The sequence below is a fragment of the Pinus tabuliformis genome, chromosome 8 (genome assembly GCF_031772625.1).
Source record: "Pinus tabuliformis cultivar Carrire ecotype Pingquan chromosome 8, CPIR1, whole genome shotgun sequence".
In the NCBI taxonomy this organism is placed as follows: Eukaryota; Viridiplantae; Streptophyta; class Pinopsida; order Pinales; family Pinaceae; genus Pinus; species Pinus tabuliformis.
This window is the reverse complement of record NC_142294.1, coordinates 1,120,296,502-1,120,318,427: the sequence shown is the minus strand read 5'-3', so window position 1 is coordinate 1,120,318,427 and position 21,926 is coordinate 1,120,296,502. Positions and strand designations below refer to the sequence as shown.

Genomic DNA, 21,926 nt, shown 5'->3' with positions numbered 1-21,926 from the left:
GGTAACAACTCGGCCGACTTGGCTCTTTGATAAAAATCCTAAAGCACATTTGTCAAAAGTTGTTTCGCCTCCTACATATCAATGGTTGGGTTGTTGTTTATTGCATATTTATAGCCCTAAAGTAATCTATCACTGTGAGAAAGTTTTGAAAATGCCGAAGTATGGTTATCCTAGTGGCATGAATTAGAAAACTAAAACAATGCATTGAGTCATACAATGTTTTTAAAAAGGAAAACGTTCTGGAAATGGACTAATAAATACATATTTACCTCTAATTGTTCCGGAGCTTGACCAGAATTAAATCAAGGGTTTCAAGACTTCATTAGGGGTAGAGTATTGGTATTATTGTTGTTGTAGTCTAGCGATTGTCCTTAGACTGAGGCAAAAAAGATTCATGGCATTGGTGGCTAAGTATGAACTGTTGATTTGGGGTAGCATCGAATGTGCTCTAGCCACGAAATTTGGTGGAAAGTTTGGGGTGTATAAAATCTCCAATACCCAGAAAGGGTTTGGGCAGATTCTAAACAGATCAAGAGATATTAAAATAATTAATATTTTTAATGGAGTCCCTAAGTCTAAACTTAGGGAAAATAAAATATTAATGTTTATTAATATGAATCTATGTTAGAATGGTCCAAAAGATATGGATCAAGCCATATCTAATCTTAGTCGTTGATTAGGGACTTAATCTCGGCCGTTGAGATGTCAACAAAAAAAGTATAAGAGGAGGCTTGAAGGGCACTTGGAGAACACACTGAGGGAGACCAGTCAGTTCAATTTCTAGAGCGGGGTTTGTTGAGAAATCGAACCAGTGGTCTAGAGAGCAGTTAGGAGACAACAAGTACAAAACAGAAGGATGGGAGTTTAGCGCAGAAGAGGCAGACGCAGAGCCAGAGAAAGCCACGCAGAGACTACGCAGAGCCAGAAGGGCCTGTGTCATCCACGCAGAGGTTGCAGGAGTGACACAGAAGCCCAGAGAGGCTGCGCATAGCCTAAGTAGGCTGATGTAGAGGGTTTCAGGCTAACGTAGAGGGTTTCAGGCTACAACAGAGGTTAGTAGGGCCTACGCTGGGTTTTGAAAAGTGTTGGAAGTTCGTCTATCTATGGGTAAGAAAATTGCTGAGTAATAAAATCCTCCCTTGCTGCACCAGTTTTCCCACATTGGGTTTTTCCAGGGACATTAGTCCAAAATAACTGTGTCAATGTGTGCATATGTTTGTTTTTGTATTACGGTGTGATATCTGCAACAATATTTACTTTAATGTTTGTTGAAGTAATTTCATGAATAACTTATGATGAAATAAGTAGGAAAAATAAATCAGTTGCTGTAGTGATAGAATTTTCACATGGTATCAGAGAAAGTAATTAGCGACCGAAAGGGAAAATCAGTTATGGGTCGAGACCATGATGCAAAGGCATCCACCTTAGGGGACTCATGCAGATTTCCAGAAGATTGCACAAGAGAGAGAGATTTCGATTTCTCTATGTTGGCTTCCAGGTTGGAAGAAGAAGTGGCATGCATGACAAGTGCTACATCATCAGAAGTACGGTATATAGACAATGGAGCCTCGTGGCATATAACGGGAATTAGGGAGTGCTTCTCAGAATATCAAGAAGAGAAGATGAACTTTCAGGTTACCATGAGGAACAAGGCAAAATGTACTCCAGTAGGAAAGGGTACCATAGTTTTTCAGACAGAATCGGGAGAGCGGTTCCGTGCCAAAAATGTGCTGCATGTGCCAAGATTGGGGATGAACTTACTTTCTATGTCACAACTACAAGGCAAGGGCTATGACATCTACTTCATCAAGGAAAAGATATACGCCAAAAACCCGAGTTGGAAAAAGAAAGTGCAGATCAGGATCAAAAGTAATCGGCTGTACAAGTTACAACTAGAATCTCCAATGGCACTAATAGGCAGTCATGGGTACAAAGACTTGAACGAACTATGGCACAGGAGGATGGGTCACTTGCACCATGGAGCTCTAAGAATTCTCAGGAGCACTGTAATAGGAGTTCCGGATCTAAGTACGAAACAAGATGATGTTTCAGGGGATGCGCTCTAGGAAAGTATGCCAAGGCAGCATTTCCTAGGAGCAACCACAAGGCCAAGAGTGTACTAGGATTGATACACTCAGATATCTATGGACCTATGTCCGTCAAAGCTCTCAGGGGTGCCAAGTATTTCCTTACCTTCATTGATGACCACTCGAGGAAAACTTGGATCTATTTTCTGAAAACCAAGGATGAGGTCTTCTGTTGTTTCAAGGAGTTCAAGGCTCTAGTGGAGAATCTGACAGGTAAGAAAATAAAAGACTTGCGCTCAGATAATGGTGGAGAATATGTCGATAAGGACTTCACTAATTATTGCGCTAAGAAGGGCATTAGAAGGGAGTGGACAACTCCCTACAATTCGGAGCAGAATGGGGTGGCAGAAAGGAAAAACAGGACTATTGTAGAAGTAGCTAGGGCCATGTTGTATGATCAGGATATGCCAAAATTCTTGTGGGCAGAAGCATGCAACACAACTGTCTACGTTCAGAACATGACTCCTCATCGGGCATTGGGTAAGATTACTCCAGAGAAAGTCTTCATTGGGAAGACACCTGAAGTCAGTCATTTCAGGATATTTGGGAGTTTGGCATATTGTCGCATACCCGAAGAAAAGAAGAAGCTGGATCAGACTACAGAAAAGGGGTATCTGGCAGGATATAGCGAGAATGCTAAGGCATACAGGATCTATCTTCCAAGGAGCAGGAAGGTAGTAGTACGACGAGATGTAAAGTTCATGGAGGACAGAGCTTTCAGAAGATCTCACGAAATGCCTTCCAAGGAGCAGTTGAAAGAGGATCCGTTGGTCATGCCTCTTCAACCAACAGAAGTGAAGAATCCTTCCTCAGATCAGGAAGATTCTCAAGATGAGGAAGAGGAGCAAACAAAAGCACTTGTTGGTAGAGGAAGAACTAGCAGGGAACTTCGTCAGATTTTGCGTGATGCAGAGAACTTCATCGGAGAGCCAAGGAATAGTAAAAGGGAGCGAAAACAGCCAAACAGGTATCAGGCGTTAGTAGCTCAACATGGAGAGCCTGCTAGCTTCAAGGAGGCAACTCAACTTCAGGTCTGGCTAGATGCGATGGTGGAGGAGTATAACTCCATAATGGTAAACGATGTCTGGGAGGTGGTGTCAAGGCCTCAAGATAAATCTGTGGTAGGTTCAAGATGGATCTACAAGATCAAATATGCTGCGGACGACAGTATTGAAAAATACAAGGTTAGGTTTGTGGCTAAGGGGTATGCTCAAAAGGAAGGGATTGACTATGAGGAAACCTTCACCTCGGTAGCCAAGTATACATCTATTAGGACTATGATATCTCTTGTAGCCCATATGAGATGGGAGATCCATCAGATGGATGTCAAGACGACATTTCTGAACGGGGCAATAGAAGAATAAGTATACATTGAACACCCAGAGGGCTTTGAAACTCATGAGAAGAAGTCTCATGTATGCAGACTGGAGAAAGCCTGTATGGGCTAAAGCAGGCACTAAGAGCATGGTATGGTCAAATAGATGGCTACTAACAGAAGATGGGGTTTCTCAAGAGTGACGCGGACCCGAATCTCTACTATCTGGTCGTAGAGAGCAAGCCACTTATCTTAATATTATATGTGGATGATCTCTTCCTGACAGGATCATCTAGACTCATTGAAGACTGCAAGAAAAATCTAGCCATAGAGTTCAATATGAAGGATCTGGGACGAATGCACTATTTTCTAGGGTTGGAAGTTTGGCAGCAGAAAGGAAAAATCTTCCTTGGGCAAGGAAGGTATGCTAAAGAAATCCTGAAAAGGTTCAGGATGGGAGACTGTACACTTATGGCTACGCCAACGATCACCAACAACAAGAAGAATGATGCATCAGAAGACAAGGATGTTGATATCACCCTATACCGACAGCTCATAGGGTCCCTGATGTATCTAGTCAATACCAGGCCAGATAATTGCTACGCTGTCAACACCCTCAGTGAATTCATGGTGGAACCAAAGAGGGCTCATTGGGCAGCAGCCAAGCACGTTCTCAGGTATTTACAAGGAACAGTTGATTATGGGCTCTTGTACAACAAGGGGAAGGATATCAGGTTGAGTGAATTTACTGATGCAGATTGGGCAGGCAGTTCAATGGATCGAAAAGGTACCTCTGGGTACTATTTCAACATTGGATCAGGAATAACCTCCCGGTGCAATAGGAAACAGAACTTCGTGGCTTTGAGCTTGTCTGAGGAAGAATATATGGCAGCAAGCACAGCTTCATGTGAGGCCATATGGCTTAGAAAACTGTTGGTAAACCTATTCAAAAGAAATATGGAGGCGACCAGGATCATGTGTGATAATCAGAGTTGCATCAAACTCTCTGAGAATCCAGTGTTTCATGATAGGTCAAAGCATATTGATATCCGGTGTCACTTTGTCAGAGATTGTGTCCAACGAGGAGTTGTACAGTTGAGCTACACTCTATAGGGGAACAAGTGGCAAATATCCTCACCAAGGCCCTTGGAAAGTCAAAATTTGACTACTTCAGGGAAAATATGGGGATGGTGAAGAAACCCTTTTAGAAGTAGTGTGTTAGCAGCATGAATGAAGAGGGAGTTGCAGTGTTGGGAGAAAGGACCAACAACAACACAAATGCAGAGGGAGTTGCAGTGCAGATGCAGTGATGGGAAAAAGGACCAACAACAACACAGATGCAGAGGAAGTTGCAGTGCAAATGTAGTGTTGGGAGAAAGGATCAGCAGTAGCACAGATGCAGAGGGAGCTGTCGTACAGATGCAGCAGTGGCAGTAGCAGAGTCATAGGCAGTAGTACAGGAGGCAGTAATGCAGAGGATGTTGGGTAGGAAGGCCTAGCATCAGCACAGGTACCGATGCCGGATAATCAGAGTAATACTCAGTGAGGAGTATTGCTAGAGCACAATCCTCACTAAAAGGGAGTGTTGATTTGGGGTAGCATCGGATGTGCTCTAGCCACGAAATTTGGTGGAGAGGTTGGGGCATATAAGATCTCCAATACCTAGAAAGGGTGTGGACAGACTCTAAACAAATTAGGAGATATTAAAATAATTAATATTTTTAATGGAGTCTCTAAAGTCTAAACTTAGGGAAAATAAAATATTAACGTGTATTAATATGAACCTGTGTTAGAATGGTCCAAAAGACATGGATCAAGCTAGATCTAATCTTAGTCGTTGATCAGGGACTTAATCTCGGTTGTTGAGATGTCAACATAAAACGTATAAGAGGAGGCTTGAGGGGAACTTGGAGAACACACTGAAGGAGACCAGTCAATTCAATTTCTGGAGCGGGGTTTGCTGAGAAACTGAACTAGTGGTCTGGAGAGCAGTCAGGAGGTAGCAAGTACGAAACAAAGAGATGGGAGATCAGGTAGAAGAGGCGGACGCAGAGCTAGAGGAAGCCATGCAGAGGCAGCAGAGACTGCGCAGAGCCAGAAGGGTCTGCATCATCCACGCAGAGGCTCCAGGAGTGATGCAGAATCCCAGAGAGGCTGCACATATCCTCAGTAGGCTGACGCAAAGGGTTTCAGGCTATAGTAGAGGTCAGTAAGGCCTACGCTAGGTTTAGAAAAGTGCTGAAAGTTTTTCTATGTGTGGGTAAGCCAGTTTGGCACCCTGTTGTACAAGAAAATTGCCGAATAATAAAATCCTTCCTTGCTGCACCGATTTTCCCACATTGGGTTTTTTCAGAGACATTTGTCCAAAATAACTGTGTTAATGCGTGCATATGTTTGTTTCTGTATTAAAGTGTGATATCTGCAATAGTATTTATTTTAATGTTTGTTGAAGTAATTTCATAAATAACTTATGATGAAATATGTAGGAAAAATAAATCAATTGCTGCAGTGATAGAATTTTCACATGAACTTTGTATTGGACAGTGCACTGGGTGCCATTTTGATATAATGGATATATTCATGAGCCTACTTTGATCATATGTTGTTTTCTCTCTATATTCTAAAGCTTTGAGTTTGGAAACATGAATGAAAATCTTTAAAAATATTTTTTTTAATAAAAAAATTAATATTTAATGTATTTTTAACAACGACCGAGTCAATACCGAGTCGGGGTGGGAGTCGGAGTCGACCCTCGGCCGTTTTTGAGTCGGAGTCGGAGTTTTAAAACATTGGTCAAAACTGGTCAATGGAAGTCAACTCTGCAGCCAGCCCTAGGACAGTCAACGCTGCTCAAAGGAGAGGTCAGATTGCCTCGATCTTAGTGCCCAGATCTGCAGCCTGCTAGGACAGATATACCTCACCCAAACCGAAGTCAAAACAGGGCAACGCTTGAGGTCAACACAGTCAAACAGCCTACCTGCAGCTCGGTCAACGCTTGAGGTCAAAGCAGTCAAACAGCCTCCCTGCAGCTTGATTAACGCTGGTCAACACAGTCAAACAGAAATTCGTCCTTCTTCCTTCGCACATGTGAGAGAAAGCTGCCCAGATATGCCTACCCAATCACAAGAGGAGAGAGAGAGATTAGATGATTGTTAAAATGAATTGAGGTCTCCTCCTTTTATATGCAACGTTGCGGATGAGTTGGGGGCTTGAATGCCTGTTTTGCTTGCTGGCCGACCTTGACAATTTATCCATAATATAAGTAAATTCATATCTTTATTTGTACATGTCGGAATCAGATGATCTTTAGATCAATCCTACACCTCTCGGAAAGAGGAATCCAAGAAAAATATCAGCTGTCATAAATAAGATGACCCATGTGGAGTTTGGCCCTAGTTGCCAATTTTAACACCATGATAATCTTAGAAAGTCACATGACCACTGATACCAGGAGAAATACATGTCAACTTGTCCTTGACCACTTTAGGTTTGTCAACATTCTTCCATAGAACAAATTTTAAAATCCTATAAATGGTGATTAGGTGATGGCCTTAGTTTTTAATGTAAAACTGGAATCCTCTTTCTGGCTTAGTAAGCTTATGCTGCATATAAGCTAAAGATGGCAAAAACGCTACCCTACAACCAAATATGAGCTAACAGTCTAATTTTCAGGAAAAACAAGGAAAACAGAGAGTTCAGGAAGACTTACAAACTCTTCTAGAAACTCTTCAGATCTTTTATGTTTTCAAACTCTTCAAAAGTTTGTATGGACACTTAAATATTTGTGAGCTCTTCAAAAGATAAGCTGTATGAATAGGCTGCAATGTACGCAGTTAACTTTATGCACTGGAAGAAACCATATTGTACAGAAAATTAGAGAATGTAGGTAATGATTTCTGGTTTCTTATATTCTGTTATAATTCATGGCTGTACTCACAATGAAGAGCATAATTAATAGACTTCTCTCTTGAATATAGGAAGAGAACGTCAATATTTGTAGGTAAATTTCTTGTTCTTGATACACTGCATCATCTTCCCCCAGTTAATTGCTAGACATATTGGTGTTATCAAATGAAATGTCCATACCAAGAGGAAACTGGCGCAGATGAAATAATGCCAAGTGACAACAACAGGCATAATAATGCTACAAACATGTATGCATTCCTATAGAAAACTTAAGTTGCAGTAAGCAATGCACATGTTGGGCATATTCAAGTTATGTAAAGATCATATTTTTAATATTTTATTCTTATCCATTTGAAATCTCGAGTCTAGTGTACTTAATAATCAGGATGTGGCAGTACCTCGAATAACCATCATCTGATTGACGAGGTCTTGCCCATGTAGAAGTTGCCCTTGATGTTCGCCTTGAATGAACTGGTCGAGAGTTGTTTGTTGAAGATGGGATGTCTGCCCAGCTTGCCTGAAAAGATGAATTTGGGTCCCTCAAAACCGGATACTCATCCATAGATAACTCCCCTTTTGCCAGGTTTTCAATCAGTTCCTGCAAGTCAATCAAGGATTGCATCTGAATGTTAAAAAGATCAAGCTACAAGAATTCTGCATTTACAAATTGAAGAACAAGAATTCTGCATTTACAAATTGAAGGGCACCCACACTATATTTTTACAAAGAATCAAAATTAATTAAAAATAAGGATCTCCCTTTTATAACAAGTATAGTAGAGAATCATGATTCCTTACACCACAAAGCAATACAGTCTATGCAAAAGAAAAAAACCTCTCAAATAGGACACCCCTAACAAGGCTAATAGTAACAAGGACTCTCTGAAGTAGAAAAATAAGGGAATTTTTCAGTAAGCTTGAAAAGGATTGCGCATGAAAACAGGACAATTTGAACCATAAGAATGAATGCAAAAAATACGTAAAAAAATTAAGAAAAAGGGTAAAGAGGATTATATCACCGATTGAAGAATATTAAGTGAATCCATTAATCTAATAGAACATTTTAGGTAAACCAAAAGCATTCCCTTGAAAAAGAAACAGATTGTACCATTAGAAAATGCATATCTCTTACGGTTTGAAAATAATGAGTTCTACATGGAAAAGAATGGGGTAACCTTGAATAATGTGAAATCATGTCAAACCTGTTGATAATAGATATTTCTAGGGAAAACAAACTAGAATAATTTTCTTCCACAGATAACTACTTCCAGTGATCAGTTAGCATTAATTTCACATATCATTCATCCAATATCATTAAGCAGTTATACAGAAGAAAATTCAACCATTAAACTGTTAAAAAATAATGTACCTATGGTCGGTATTTTTCACTGTGAACATAAAGAAGAAATACATTTTTTGGACACCTACAAGTCGGCCGAATTAAGCCCTACAGGTCAGCTCCAAGAAGGTCTTCATGTCGGCCTACTAGGGCTAATTAGCCCTCACATGACGCCTATATATATGAGCTCATCGACTCTCATTTCAACAAACCAATCGTAAAGAAATTCAATCTGCAATTACAAGAAGAAGAAACCACATGTGCGAAGAAGAGGATAGGATTTCTGTGATCTGCATTGACCTTACTTTTGGATCTGAAGTTGACCAAAATTTGTATTGGGCTATCTTCTCTTCTGTTTGGGCTACTATTTCATGTCACCTTGAAGCCGAAATCTAAAGAGACTTGGATATACTCGCAGACTGTAGCTGATGCTCCTTGACCGAAGTTTCTTGTCCAAATTCTTGATGCCGAGCTTCTGTGATATCTCTGTGGAAACTTCAGCACTATTTTCTGCCTCCCATAACAGTGACTTCGGCCTTCTCAAGCAGTCTATTACAGGAAATCAAGGGGTGTTGAGGCTTTGCAAGTGAAGCGTTGCTTGGGGAGACATTTGGCTGACACTTTGTGTTGATGTCTGAGTCCCCGAAGTTGGAAAGATGGCGTTGGTCATTGAGCTCTAACAATAACTAGATTTTGGGTTGGTGGTTAGCAAGTAACCCTGATTGTACCTAAAAGGGCTGAACGCTTGAGTCCACCTTAGTCCCACCAAGATAGATTTCCCTGGTCAAGAATCTAGTCCATGGCATCGTGGTGCCCTAAAGTTCCTCATGGTTTATATAGTTTGAGATCTTCCATTGTATATGTACATTATGAATACCTCCCTAGTTAAGAGGGAGTGTTGGAAAAAGTAACTATGTTTGGTCTTCCATAATGTATTTGAGTCATTATGTAATGTATTTTTCAAAAGAATAAAGAAAAGAATTTTTACTGTTATTATTGTGACTTATTAAAGCATGGGTTTCATGCTTGGGTCACCATGTTTTAGGTCAAAGTCCCCATTGAGGACTTCTAGGGTTTATTTTGGGTCTATAGAATTATTGTACATTTAAAGAGACCCTCCTTGGGCTTTTGAACATGTAAATCGGTAAAGTATTGAGTCAAATATGAATTATGTAACCTCCACACCATCTCGGCCTAAGAGTAGATCAAGTCGGCCTAAGGACCCATTCTACCCCATGTCTTTCTTGAGAAGTCATCAATAAAGGTGATGTAGTAGAGATGACGACCAACAAAACATACAGGTATCACACCACATATATCAGAATGAATAAGATCGAGGATGTCATTTCTCTTGTTCTTACTAGAGGGAAATGGTCCCCTTGTTTTCTTTCCACTTGTACAACCTGGACAAACTCCATCATGATGAGCTTGAACATTAGGAATACCAAAGACCAATCTCTTCAATTTTGGAAGTGCATCATAGTGCAGATGAGCCAGCCTGCGGTGCCATAATTCACTCAAATGATTGGTATTATGAACCAATGCTACAAGAGGTCTTCTAGTGATTCTGTAGAGTCCTTCAAATCTCGATCCTAATGTGAATGCATCTTTCATAGGTAAATCGACAGGCCAAGTTAAAACTTTTCCTTTGATGAAGGCAACCCTCATACCTTTATCTTCCAAAGTGGGTACAGATACTAGATTCTTCATTAATCCTGGTACATACATAACATCATGCAACAAAACTGATTTCCCCGAATTTAACTGGAATTTGACGGACCCAAAGCCTTTCATGGGATGAGTGGAGTAGTCTCCAAGAATGATCTTTAGCTTAGTATCCCTCGTTACTAGGTTAGAGAGGACTTCCTTGTAACCAGAGAAATGATGAGTGGCCCCATTATCAACCAACTAACTATCCCACGAATCCCGTGGAGAAGAACTACTAAGAGAAGAAATAAGAATGTATTCAAATTTATTTACAACAATCCTTTCATACCTTGGAGCCTTCGATTTCTTTTGAGGAGGACGATTTTCTTCACAATCACTTGAGGAGTCTCTTCTTCTTTCATATCTCCTATCACGGTTCTTCTTTTAATAGTCATTTCTTCTTTTGTTATTGAAGTTGTCTCTAGTGTTGTAGTGATGTCTTTTGTTCCTTTCGGGACAGTCACAAGCATAATGACCTGTCTTGTGACAATTGAAGCATTCAACATGAGATAATGATATGTCATACCTTCCTTTGGAATTTTGAGAAGGAGGCTTCCTTGATGGACCTCATTTTGCCTTCTTCCTTTTGTCATAAGAGGTAAAAGCAACGAGCTCTCGCTCTTCATGTTTTTCAATTCTTCCTCTCGCAATCATTCTTGACTCTTCTTGAGTGAGATTTCCAATAATTTCATCAAATGTCAGAAGGACATTACTACTGCTAATTGTAGTAATGAAGACTTCCCAAATAGGAGGTGTTGTCGCACAGATTGTCATGGCAACGCTCAGACTGGGGCTGTCACCCTAATCCCCGATCTCTCCGTTTAAGCCGTCTTCCGAGGCTAAGGTGGGTAGACCCTATGGGATGAAGGAAGACCAACTGTGGACCAGTTGGGTTGGAAGACACAACAAGGCAATTTAGCACCTGATTGATTTTAGAATATATGTACCAGTGCCTTATGGAGTTAATGATTAAATGATTATTTATTAAATCTTGCAAAAGTATGAACCTTATAAAACAATCATTTATCATCAAATAACCCAAGCAATGAAAGATAATCGATAAACACACAATGCTTTAATAATGATCCAACAATTAAATTTCTAAAGATTAAATGCTTTAAACAACCACGCAAATTTTAAATGCTAACCAGTTATCACTTTCATATAGCTAATTTCCAAATGAGCATTTGAGCACGTTTAACCACATAAAAAATGATAAATATTAATCCCACATCAAAATTTTAGCCTTAGCAGAAAAGATGCATCAAAATCACAAATATGAAAAAACCTTGAGCCAAGATTGAATCTGACAAAATATTTCCAAATTTATTTTTTGTATTTTTTTATATTATTTATTAAATAAAATAAATCTAATTCTAAAATTAAAACTACAGAATCAAAATTTTAACTCTAACCAAATGAAAAATTATTAAAACTAAAACTTAACTAAACAAATCTTAGAATAAAATAAATCTAAAACCAAAATCTAACTAAAAATTTATTCTAATACTAAAATCTGAACTAAATCTAACTCTAAATGAACTAATGCTAGCTCAGAAAATAAAACAAAACCATAAAAACCTTTTTTATTGCTTTGATTTTTTTTTTCTTTTTCTTTTTTTTTTCTTTTTTTTCTTCTTTTTTTTCTTTTTTAAATCTAACTTCAAACAAAATTAAATCTATTTAAAGAAATCTAAAGCTAAACAAAAACTTAAAATTTAATAAAATCTAATCTGAATTAAACACCTAAATCGATTCTAAATTATTTCCTTTTTTTTAATTCAAGTCCTAAATTAAAAGTTAATGAAACAAAAAAATATACATATGTAACCCCAAATAAAATAAACAAATAAACCTAAAACTTAAATAATTCTAAATTAACTAAATAAAAGAGCTATCTAGCCTAAGACTAAACCAACGTATATACATCCCAGGAATAAAAATAAACTTTCTACACTAACCTTACGTATGAAATCAGAACATACAAAAATAAATAACTAAAAAAATTTCGAAATGCTTTGCATACGCAGGTGACAAGGGTTGCGAAGGCTGCGTGGAGCTCCAGTGACGAGGCCAGTGGAATTGCACAGGTATGTAGAGGAGCAAAAAATTGTATGTAGGGACAGTAGCGTGGATTTGATATGATTTGCAGGTGAAGGCGTGGGCTGGTGAAAAACGTTGGACGGTCGTCGGGCAGTAGGGAGAGAACAGGTAGCACGCTGGAAGGGTTTGGCAGCAAAAGAACTGGAGATGGAGCTGCGTAATGCATAAAAAAGAGAAAATGTGTGGAAGGGTGGATACACAGAAGGCGCTGAGGGAGAGCTGAAAGGCGCCGACACAGAGGAAGAAAGCCAGACGTGAGGATGGAAAGAGGACTGGCAGAAAGGAAAGACAGCAAAGAGAGCACGTGCGGAGTTTTTTTTTTTTGTGCAAGTCGACAGCGGAGGGAGAGTAGTACGCAAGTTTGGAGGAGGCTGCATGTAGAGGACAGGCAGCCAAGGGAAGGGATTTGCAGGGGTAACTGAGAGGAGTACGATGATGGGAGCGTGAGATGTCTAGCATATGCAGAAATAATGGATACCATGAGATTTTGCAGTGTTTTGCAACCTGCTTGAAAGAAATTTCGAAAAAAATTTCCTGCAATAAAAGTGAAGCCCCGAGTAGCAGAGAAAGTGAAACTGGCGGCCTAGAAACTCTAGGATGCCACAGCATAAAAAAATTTCGAAAAAATTCTGTCAATATGAAATCCTAGGTAGCAAACAGATAGCCTAGAAAAACCCTCAAATTTCTTCAGAAAAAACCTGCAAATTCTCCAGTAAATTTTAAATTGCCCTGCATTCAGATTTGTCTAATGAAAACCCCGAATTTTTTTTTAAGATCTGTACCTGCAACCTGCAATGGCAAAAACAGAACACCGAGAAGTAAAATGTGCCAGAAACAAAACTGAAAACCCTAAAACCAGCTAAAAATTTTACAATATTTATAGATTTTCGACACTTAAGCAGCCAGATTTGTCAATAATCCATATAAATATTTTCAGAATTTAAATTTAATGTGAGATACTTCAAAAAACCCTTCATGCATTCATAAAAAATTTCAAATGATAAGCCTGGGATTAAAATTGGCTGGGCTCTTTCAGAAAACGCAATCCGGAAGTTTGCTGGTTCAATCGAGAACTTCCCCTAACCCCGGTAAACTCAAAACTAAGATTTCTTGCACAACTTAAAATCAACCATTAACATAGAGGGAAAAAACAATAGTGAAATCCAAATCAAATGGAGATACCTGCCATTATATTTCAGAATCTAAACTATCATTCAAACCCCAGAGATCAGACAAGATACCTGTGCCCAAATCAATCTTCATCAAGCTATTATCAATGGCTGAAAATAAAATTATGCAGAAAAATAAATAATCTTACAGCACTTCCAGAAGAGTAACACCAGCAAGATTTCAACCCCAAAGTCTTTCTTTATTGCACAAAAAATGACTACAAGAGAGCTTTCTTTAGCACACGACTCTAAGATCGAATCTCATCTCAAATGACCCCTAACACCCTATTTAAAGGAAAATTTCCCAATGGCTAGTTTGAGTGATCCATGTCAAACTAATCTCGACAGTCGATGAGGATCAAAATCCCTTTTAATCTCATCCGTCAAATTTTTTAAATGCATTTTAATATATTAAAAAATTAAAATTCTGCATTTATTTACTCAAAACTTTGACTTAATATTATTTTATTTTATTTTATTTTAAATTTTTATTTATTTTTTTATTTGTTTTTTAAATTTTAAATTTTATTTTTTATTATTTATATCTTTTATTTTTTATTGTTTTTTTTTTTTTTGGATCCTCGAACTTAGCCTTTGGAAAAATCACCTAGGACTTAGGACTTATGAGGGGATTAAAACATTTTCTAGCCCCCAAGACACTTTACATCATGAATTTTACAATTTTACATCTCAAGGGGGAAAGCCCATTTGACATAGACCCTCATAGACCACCCAGTACTGCGACACAAATATAATCTAGCAGATCAAACAATTTGTAATAACCTAACCAAATAGTTAGAATTATTTCCAAATTACTTTTACATAGACTCGAAGCACACTAGGATTCCCTTAAGATTCTAATGACAAAATCCATTCCGGTTTTGGGGTTAGGCTGAAGGAAAACTCCGCCGATCATGGATCGGTGAGACAAAAAATCTTCCGGAACGTAGATCATCACTAGAAGATTAGGTTTACCTAGGCAAATACATACATGACACAAATCTGCTAAGATTATTTACAATTTACACATGCACACTGGGTTTACAACATAACATGATCGAGCTAATGATGAAAGTCGAATGGCACAGACATATCGATCAAGCGCTATCCCTTTTGCGAAAAAGGGGGTGTACTGCTATGGGTAGTTGACACGTAGTGGTCAACATCTGGCTCTTCTTGGGGACACGTTGCTGCACTGTAGGAATGTGAAAATCCAGAATCTGCAGCCACGCAACACACAACAAAACATAAGTAGTGTCCATTCAAAAATCATCATATAACATTAATCACATGAAAGATATAAGCTCTCATTTATTAACTATCTAATAACAAGGAAAGTAAATCTAATCCTAAAACAGAAATAAAATGTTGAAATGACAAGGAGTAAGGTTAGAAATACAATACAAAGGATGCCCCATGGCATCAGATATCATCTTTGAAGAACAGCTTGAGAATTTGGCCATTTGCAGGTAAATCAAGTGGTTCACCATCCAATCTGCTCAAGTGGAATGAGTTTGGTCCAACAATATCTCGAATAATGCATGGTACCAGCCACAAACTATCAAACTTCTTATGTTTTCTTGGAGAAAAAACAGTAAGATTATCCTGATAAATTTCAATAAAATTCCCAATCAACCCCTTGAAAGCATAATCCATAGCCCTTCGAAATTTCAATTCATCATAAGAAAATGCTAAAACATCTCGATATTCGAGAAGTAAATTGGTTAACTTTTTTCTTTCTTCAACACTAGTACCTTTACCAATTTTAACAATCTTTGGGTTCGCAGGAGTACCAATGTTTATCTTGAGATATTCGCCTGGGTCCATCTTAGTTTCCTCTCTCAACTTCATGGCATCATGCCGATCAAAGTGTTGCTCTAAGGCAACCACATTCCTAGGAGTAGGAGTTGTGATATGCTCATGATTAAAAGATCCATCCTCTTCATAATCTATCCGGAAATCTTCAAACTCATCTAGACTATCAAGAAAATGAATCACTTGCTTTTTTTCATTAAAGACTTGCCAATGCTCTGAGTTATCTGGAACAGACGGTCTAAATATTACTTCCATTTTGATCTTATCCTTAATTAGCTCTTCAGATAATTGGAAGGTAGTAGCAGCTACGGCAAGTTCATCCGCCAAACTATTATGCTTTCTTGGGATAGCTTCAAGGTCAAGGGCATCAAAGTGTTCCAAAGTATCTCACACAGCGTTTCGATAATTCCTTAATCTTTGATTTTCGCATGTAAAGTTATTTTTAACTTCAAGGTCAAGGGCATCAAAGTGTTCCAAAGTATCTCACACAGCGTTTCGATAATTCCTTAATCTTTGATTTTCGCATGTAAAGTTATTTTTAAGCTGCATGATAATTAAATTAGAATCCCCCTTAATGCTAAGCAACTTAATTCTCAAAGATTTTGCCAATTCAAGACCCAACAATAAAGCTTCATATTCAATGACATTGTTGGTTGCTTCAAATTCTAATCGATAGGCAAACTTGAAAATGTGACCAAGGGGAGATTTAAGCACTATTCCTGCACCTTTACCATGCCTAGACGATGCACCATCAAAGTACATGTACCAAACTCTATCATTGAGATCCTTAATCTTATCATCAGGAGGAAATATGAAATTAGACATGATAGCATAATTCCCAATGTTTGATTGTTCTTTAATTATCTTGTTGTGGGGTATCTTAAGATCTTCAACATGAAATTTTCTTTCGGGCTCTCTATTAAGTCTTACAAAACCATCACCTGTAGGCTACGAAACCGGATTCGTCCAAACCCCTGGACGAATCCCGAATCGGACGAATCGGACACGATTCTGTCCGGACACGTGTCATATTTCAATGACACGTCGTGTCATATCCGGGTACGTCGTGTCATGAGCGAGTCAGCGAAAATGAAAAACGTGTCGCGATTTTGGAGTCGAATCCTGGTTTCGGATTCGTTTTTCGGGCTGCTGTAGGTTTAAGTTAGCTGTTCTCGTTCCCATTTGACCGCATTTGCAACGTTAACATCGATTTGGAGCGAGTAACAGCGATTTGGAGCGATTTGGAGCAGCGGACCGCATTGCAATTTGCAGGTTTAAGGTTAGTTTTCTGAACGATTCACGCGGCACGCCTTATCAGTGATTCAATATATAAATCCAAGTCATTAATGTGACAATGCCCCATCTCAAGCCCTAAACCGCAGCCCAAAAACACTGAGCTGAGTGTCTTCGAAGGTTCGTTTCGTTTCGTTTTACGGTTTCGGTTTACGGTTTACCTTTGTTCTGGTTATTATAACAGTGGGCCGTGGCGTATACAGTGGGCCAAGACTTATTTCTGAGCATAAACTTATTTGGTTTATGCTCAGAAATAAGTCTTGGCCCACTGTATACGCCACGGCCCACTGTTATAATAACCAGAACAAAGGTATACGCCACGGCATCTTGTTTATTAAATTATTACCTTGATGACGGATGTGTAATAAGACAATGGTCTCTCCACGGGTTCTAACGACGCTTTATTCTCTATTCATACTGGATTTTCAGATAAAAGATTTTCAAAACTCCAATCTCCACAAATAGAAATAACCTCGGCACTGCATACACTCTGCTTTGGAAGATTCGAATCAACTGTCAGAACTTGTAATCTCTCACACAAAAATCCAGATGAACTAAGGCTGTGAATCAAGAAGCTGAGAGGCCATGAAATCCATGTTACAAGATTCGAGTTTCAAATATTATATTATATTTATCATTCTTCCTTGTTATTAAAAGTTATATTTCTTTGTAAATATTTTAGTAAGAACCTGCCATCGGCCCATCATTATACAACCACAAGAAAATCTCCTAGTGGTTGTGCACTCACTCTCTTAGTGGCTGTGCATAGGCCTAGAGTACTCAGAAGTGCCACAAATTCAACATATTTAGGGCTGCTGAGCAGTGAGAACACTGTCTTGACTCTTTTATAATTATAAATTTATAACACTCAGTCTTCAGACCTTGGCCTGTCCTGGCAGTGTAGAAGTTTACAACACTGTCTTTAATTTTTTATACAGCAACATAGATGATAGAACTAAGAATAGTAAATATAAAATACATTATACAGCCAGTTGGCAGTGAGCCACTGCTAGCCTATAAAATGAACTTGATTCTTGTTCATTTCTTTTGCTGTTTGCATTTTAAAATTTTTACAGCAGTTTGACTGTTTGTTCAATTTTTTTACAGGTTGAGGTAACATGGCTCAATCAACGGCAGGGGCAGCAAGGAAGGGCAAGAATGTCATGGGTAGAGATGCTCTTCCTCCCCCAATATCATCAGAGTCTGCTGCAAGTAATATTGAGGGAAGAGGAGTTAAAGACAATGAAAAATATCCATTGTGGAAATATGTCGCAAGAGAGGATGGGTCAAACAGCAAGGGAAAGGGAGGAGGCAATGTGCAATGGAAATGCAGCTTTTGTAACATTTCTTTCACAAGCACATATCACCGTGTGAGAGCACATTTGTTGGCTATACCTGGTAAGGGGATTGGAGCTTGTAAAGATATTCCTAAACAAAAGAGAAAAGAATTGGAAAAGGAGGCCCATGTTGGTATGGAACATGTGGCACTGGCTTCAAAATCAAAAGCACCCAAGGGCAAGAATGAAGACCCCCTTCCATTTCTGAGGAAAGCCACCTCCAAATTTCCATTTGAGAGTTCTACTTCTACTGGGGGACAAGCATTAAAAAGAAGATCACTTGGTCCAATGGACAGGATTTTCCAAAAAGAGAGACGGGACGAGCTTGATCTCACCATTGCCTTCTTTTTCTATCAAAACTTCATATCATTTAATGTTGCACGTTCACCTTTATTTGTTGAGATGTGCCGAGCTCTAACTCAAGGGGCTCCAGCAGGGTATGTGCCTCCTGGGTCAGAGAAGCTGAGAACCACATTGTTGACGAAGGCAAAAAAAGAGGTGCAAAAAATGCTCGAGCCTATTAAGGCATCATGGCCAACATCTGGGGTTAGCATTGTTTCTGATGGATGGACAGATCCAGCACGACACCCAATCATCAACTTCATGGTGTCTTCCTTGAATGGTCCAGTTTTCCTGAAAGCAGTGGATACACTTGGCGAATACAAGGATGCACAATTTATGGGTGAGTTATTTATTAGAGTTATTGAAGAGGTAGGTGTTGATTCTTGTGTGCAAATCATTACAGATAATGCACCTGTTTGCAAGGCGGCTGGCATGATTGTGGAAGCTAAATATCCACAAGTGTTTTGGACACCTTGCATTGTCCATTCATTGAACTTAGCACTGAAATCCATTGCTTCTGATGTGCTTTGGATTGGAAGCATTATTGAGGATGCAAGACATATCCGTAACTTTGTGCAAAATCATACAAATGCCCTCACTATCTACAAGGAGTACAGCAATCTATCATTGTTGAAGATTGTTGATACACGGTTTGCATCTTCATTCATGATGTTGAAGAGGTTGAGGGAGGTCAAGACTGCTCTTGGGTCCATGGTTATTTCTGAGTTTTGGTCTTTTTGGAGAAAGACAGATCAGGCAGCCTCTAAAAGAGTGAAGGACACGGTACTAGATGATGCTTGGTGGGAGAGGGTAGATCTAATTATTCAGATCATGGACCCTATCATCTCTTTGCTTCGAGTTGCAGATACAGACAAACCCATCCTAGGAGAGGTTTATGAGGGATGGGATTCCATGATTGAGTCTGTGAGGAGCATTATTCTACAGAGTGAGTGCCCCCCGTATGAGACATCACCAGAGGCCTTCTGTGATACCATACATGATATTCTTGTCCGCAGATGGGACAAGAATTGTACACCTTTACATTGTTTGGCTCACTCATTGAACCCCAAATACTACAGCCATGAGTGGCTGAATGGTGGACCTTCCCGCAGATTCCCTCCTCACATGGATGGTGAAATCTCACAGGGGAGGAAAGAGGCGCTTCAGCGGATTTATCAGGATAGTGCATTGCTTGCTGAGGTGGAGGATTCCTTTGCAGAGTTTTCCACTGGCACTGGTCGGTTTGCAGGTTATGATGTGATTAGAGACAGGGGGCTTAAGAAGCCATACTCTTGGTGGGCATATCATGGGGCAACAAGCCGTCCTCTTCAGCAGTTAGCCATGAGGCTCCTCTCTCAGGTGACTTCATCCTCTTGTTGCGAGAGGAATTGGAGCACATATGGGAATTTGCATACTGTGAAGAAGAACAGGCTTGAGCAGTCCAGGGCAGAGACAATGGTGTATGTGCACACCAACCTTCGTCTTATTTACAGGCAGAGGGAAGAGTGGTTGAGGGGAAAGACAAAGATGTGGGATGTCTTTCCTAAAGATATGGGTCTGGACACCACTGTTGAGTTGGCATTGGCCAACATGGATCTCGGTGATCCAGTGCTAGACCCTATTAGTTTTGATGACTCAACCTCCATACCAGCAGATGCAGAGGCGACTATGGATACAGGGGAGGAGGAGGATGCAGAGGAGAGCAGTGGGGACCATGATGATGGGGACAGTGATGCTGATTCTGATTCTGATTGATGCCTTGAGGGCCTGAGGCTTGTATACCTATAGTTGTTTTATATTTTCTATTTCTATTTGCCATTGGCATTGCACCAACACTACCTATGTAACAGATTTTGATTTGATGACTTAATGAGAAAACTACAGTTGTCAGTGTGTTTATCTTACTATCTTGTAGTACAGTAGTTGTAAGTTGTCTTTCAGTTATGAATTATGAATCATGATTTAAATTTTTAATAGATTTATCATTTATCATTTATGTGACCAGTACCACTGACATTTATTTGAATTTTGTATGTACTATGCATGCTAATAGCTATAGATGAAGATCTATGTTTGAAACAATGAAATCAATAAATTTGTATCATTAATTAAAATTTGTGTAAGAAATATGCTAATAACTAATTTTTAAGATATATATATATATATATATTTTAAATATATATATATATATATATATATATATATATATATATTTTAATAAAATAATATATAACGTGTCTTGTTCCGGGGGTCAGCGTGTCCCGAATCCGACACCACGAATCCCGAATCCTACGTGTCTCGAATCCCCGTGTCAGGTGACTTAGCCTGTAGGAGAAGGAATCATAGCATATGACCAATTCATTTGAATACTTCCTCCTAGATCAGAAGCCCACTTTCTGGATAAAAGCATACCCCAAGCATCAGGCACATCAACAACAACAATATCCATAACAATCATGATGTCTGATAGATGAACTTGTAAATCTTTGACCAAACCATGCACTTCAATCTTTTTAGAATCCATGGCACATATATTATAGTAGGGTCTAGAAACTCTTCAGTTAAGCTGTTCCATGACCCTTTTAGTCATGACACAAGTTGATGCACCAGAATCCAACATGCAATTATTCAATTTATATCGATTAAGCAACAAGGTGATAAAGAAAGGCCGGTGATCTTTGTTATCCGTATCTAAGCTTTGCAAATATATGGGAGCATCGTGATAGTCAACTTCCTGGGTCTTCTGTTGAGAAATATTTACTTTAGGACTCTAAATAGCTTTTAGTACCTTATCTCTTCGGGAAGGGATTTTAGCAATCTCGGAGACAGGAACCCAGATTTTCGCATTGTTAACCAACTTCCCGAATCAACATCTAATCTAGAGTTTAAATCAGGGTTAAAAGTTTGAGGGGGAATTTGATTCCATCTCTGATCTTTATCCTTTCTCTGATAGGTTTTATCTCTAGCAACTTCCATGATTTGTTATGGAGAGGGTTTTTCACCATATAACTTAGCCAAAATGTCATCTTCATTTTCAAGATTATTTATTCCAAAAGCTGACGAGGGATGCATAACATCTCGACTATTTTCCTTAACCTCCATCCAATCGTTCATAGACAAAGGAAACTTGTTACCCACTACATTCATTTGATCACCTGCCCCAAACATTCCACTATCCAAAATTTTTCTAACGATGGGACAAGTAGCCTCCTCATGAAGAGCATCACAAACCCGAGAGTAAGGTGAAGCATCATCGACCGAATTAGTAAGTAGATTAGGAGGTCTTTGCTCACTAGATTGACCCTTCTTTTGCCAATTATTATTTCTGGGTTGGAAATTTTGCATTTGCGCTCTTTCCATTTGGACCAACCTATTCTGCAAAGTAACTATCTCTTTAGCATGGTTAGATATTAATTTAGCTATATTAATTTCCATGCTTTCAATCTTTTGGAGCAATTTTTGAACAAGTTTGCTTTCAGGCTCTTGAACTGCTCTTCCTTCAGGTTCTTTTAGC

At 39.0% G+C, this 21,926-nt stretch overlaps 1 protein-coding gene across 3 annotated transcripts in view; it reads right to left on the bottom strand.

Annotated features, from left to right (window-relative positions):
- Positions 1 to 21,926, bottom strand: part of LOC149239263 (SNARE-interacting protein KEULE-like) — a 514,512-nt gene that overhangs the window by 102,036 nt on the left and 390,550 nt on the right. For all 3 annotated transcript variants that reach the window (XM_089373374.1, XM_089373375.1, XM_089373376.1), the window contains one exon: positions 7,707 to 7,906. In XM_089373374.1, the coding sequence (XP_089229500.1) occupies positions 7,707 to 7,906 (200 nt within the window). The remainder of the gene's footprint in view (positions 1 to 7,706; positions 7,907 to 21,926) is intronic.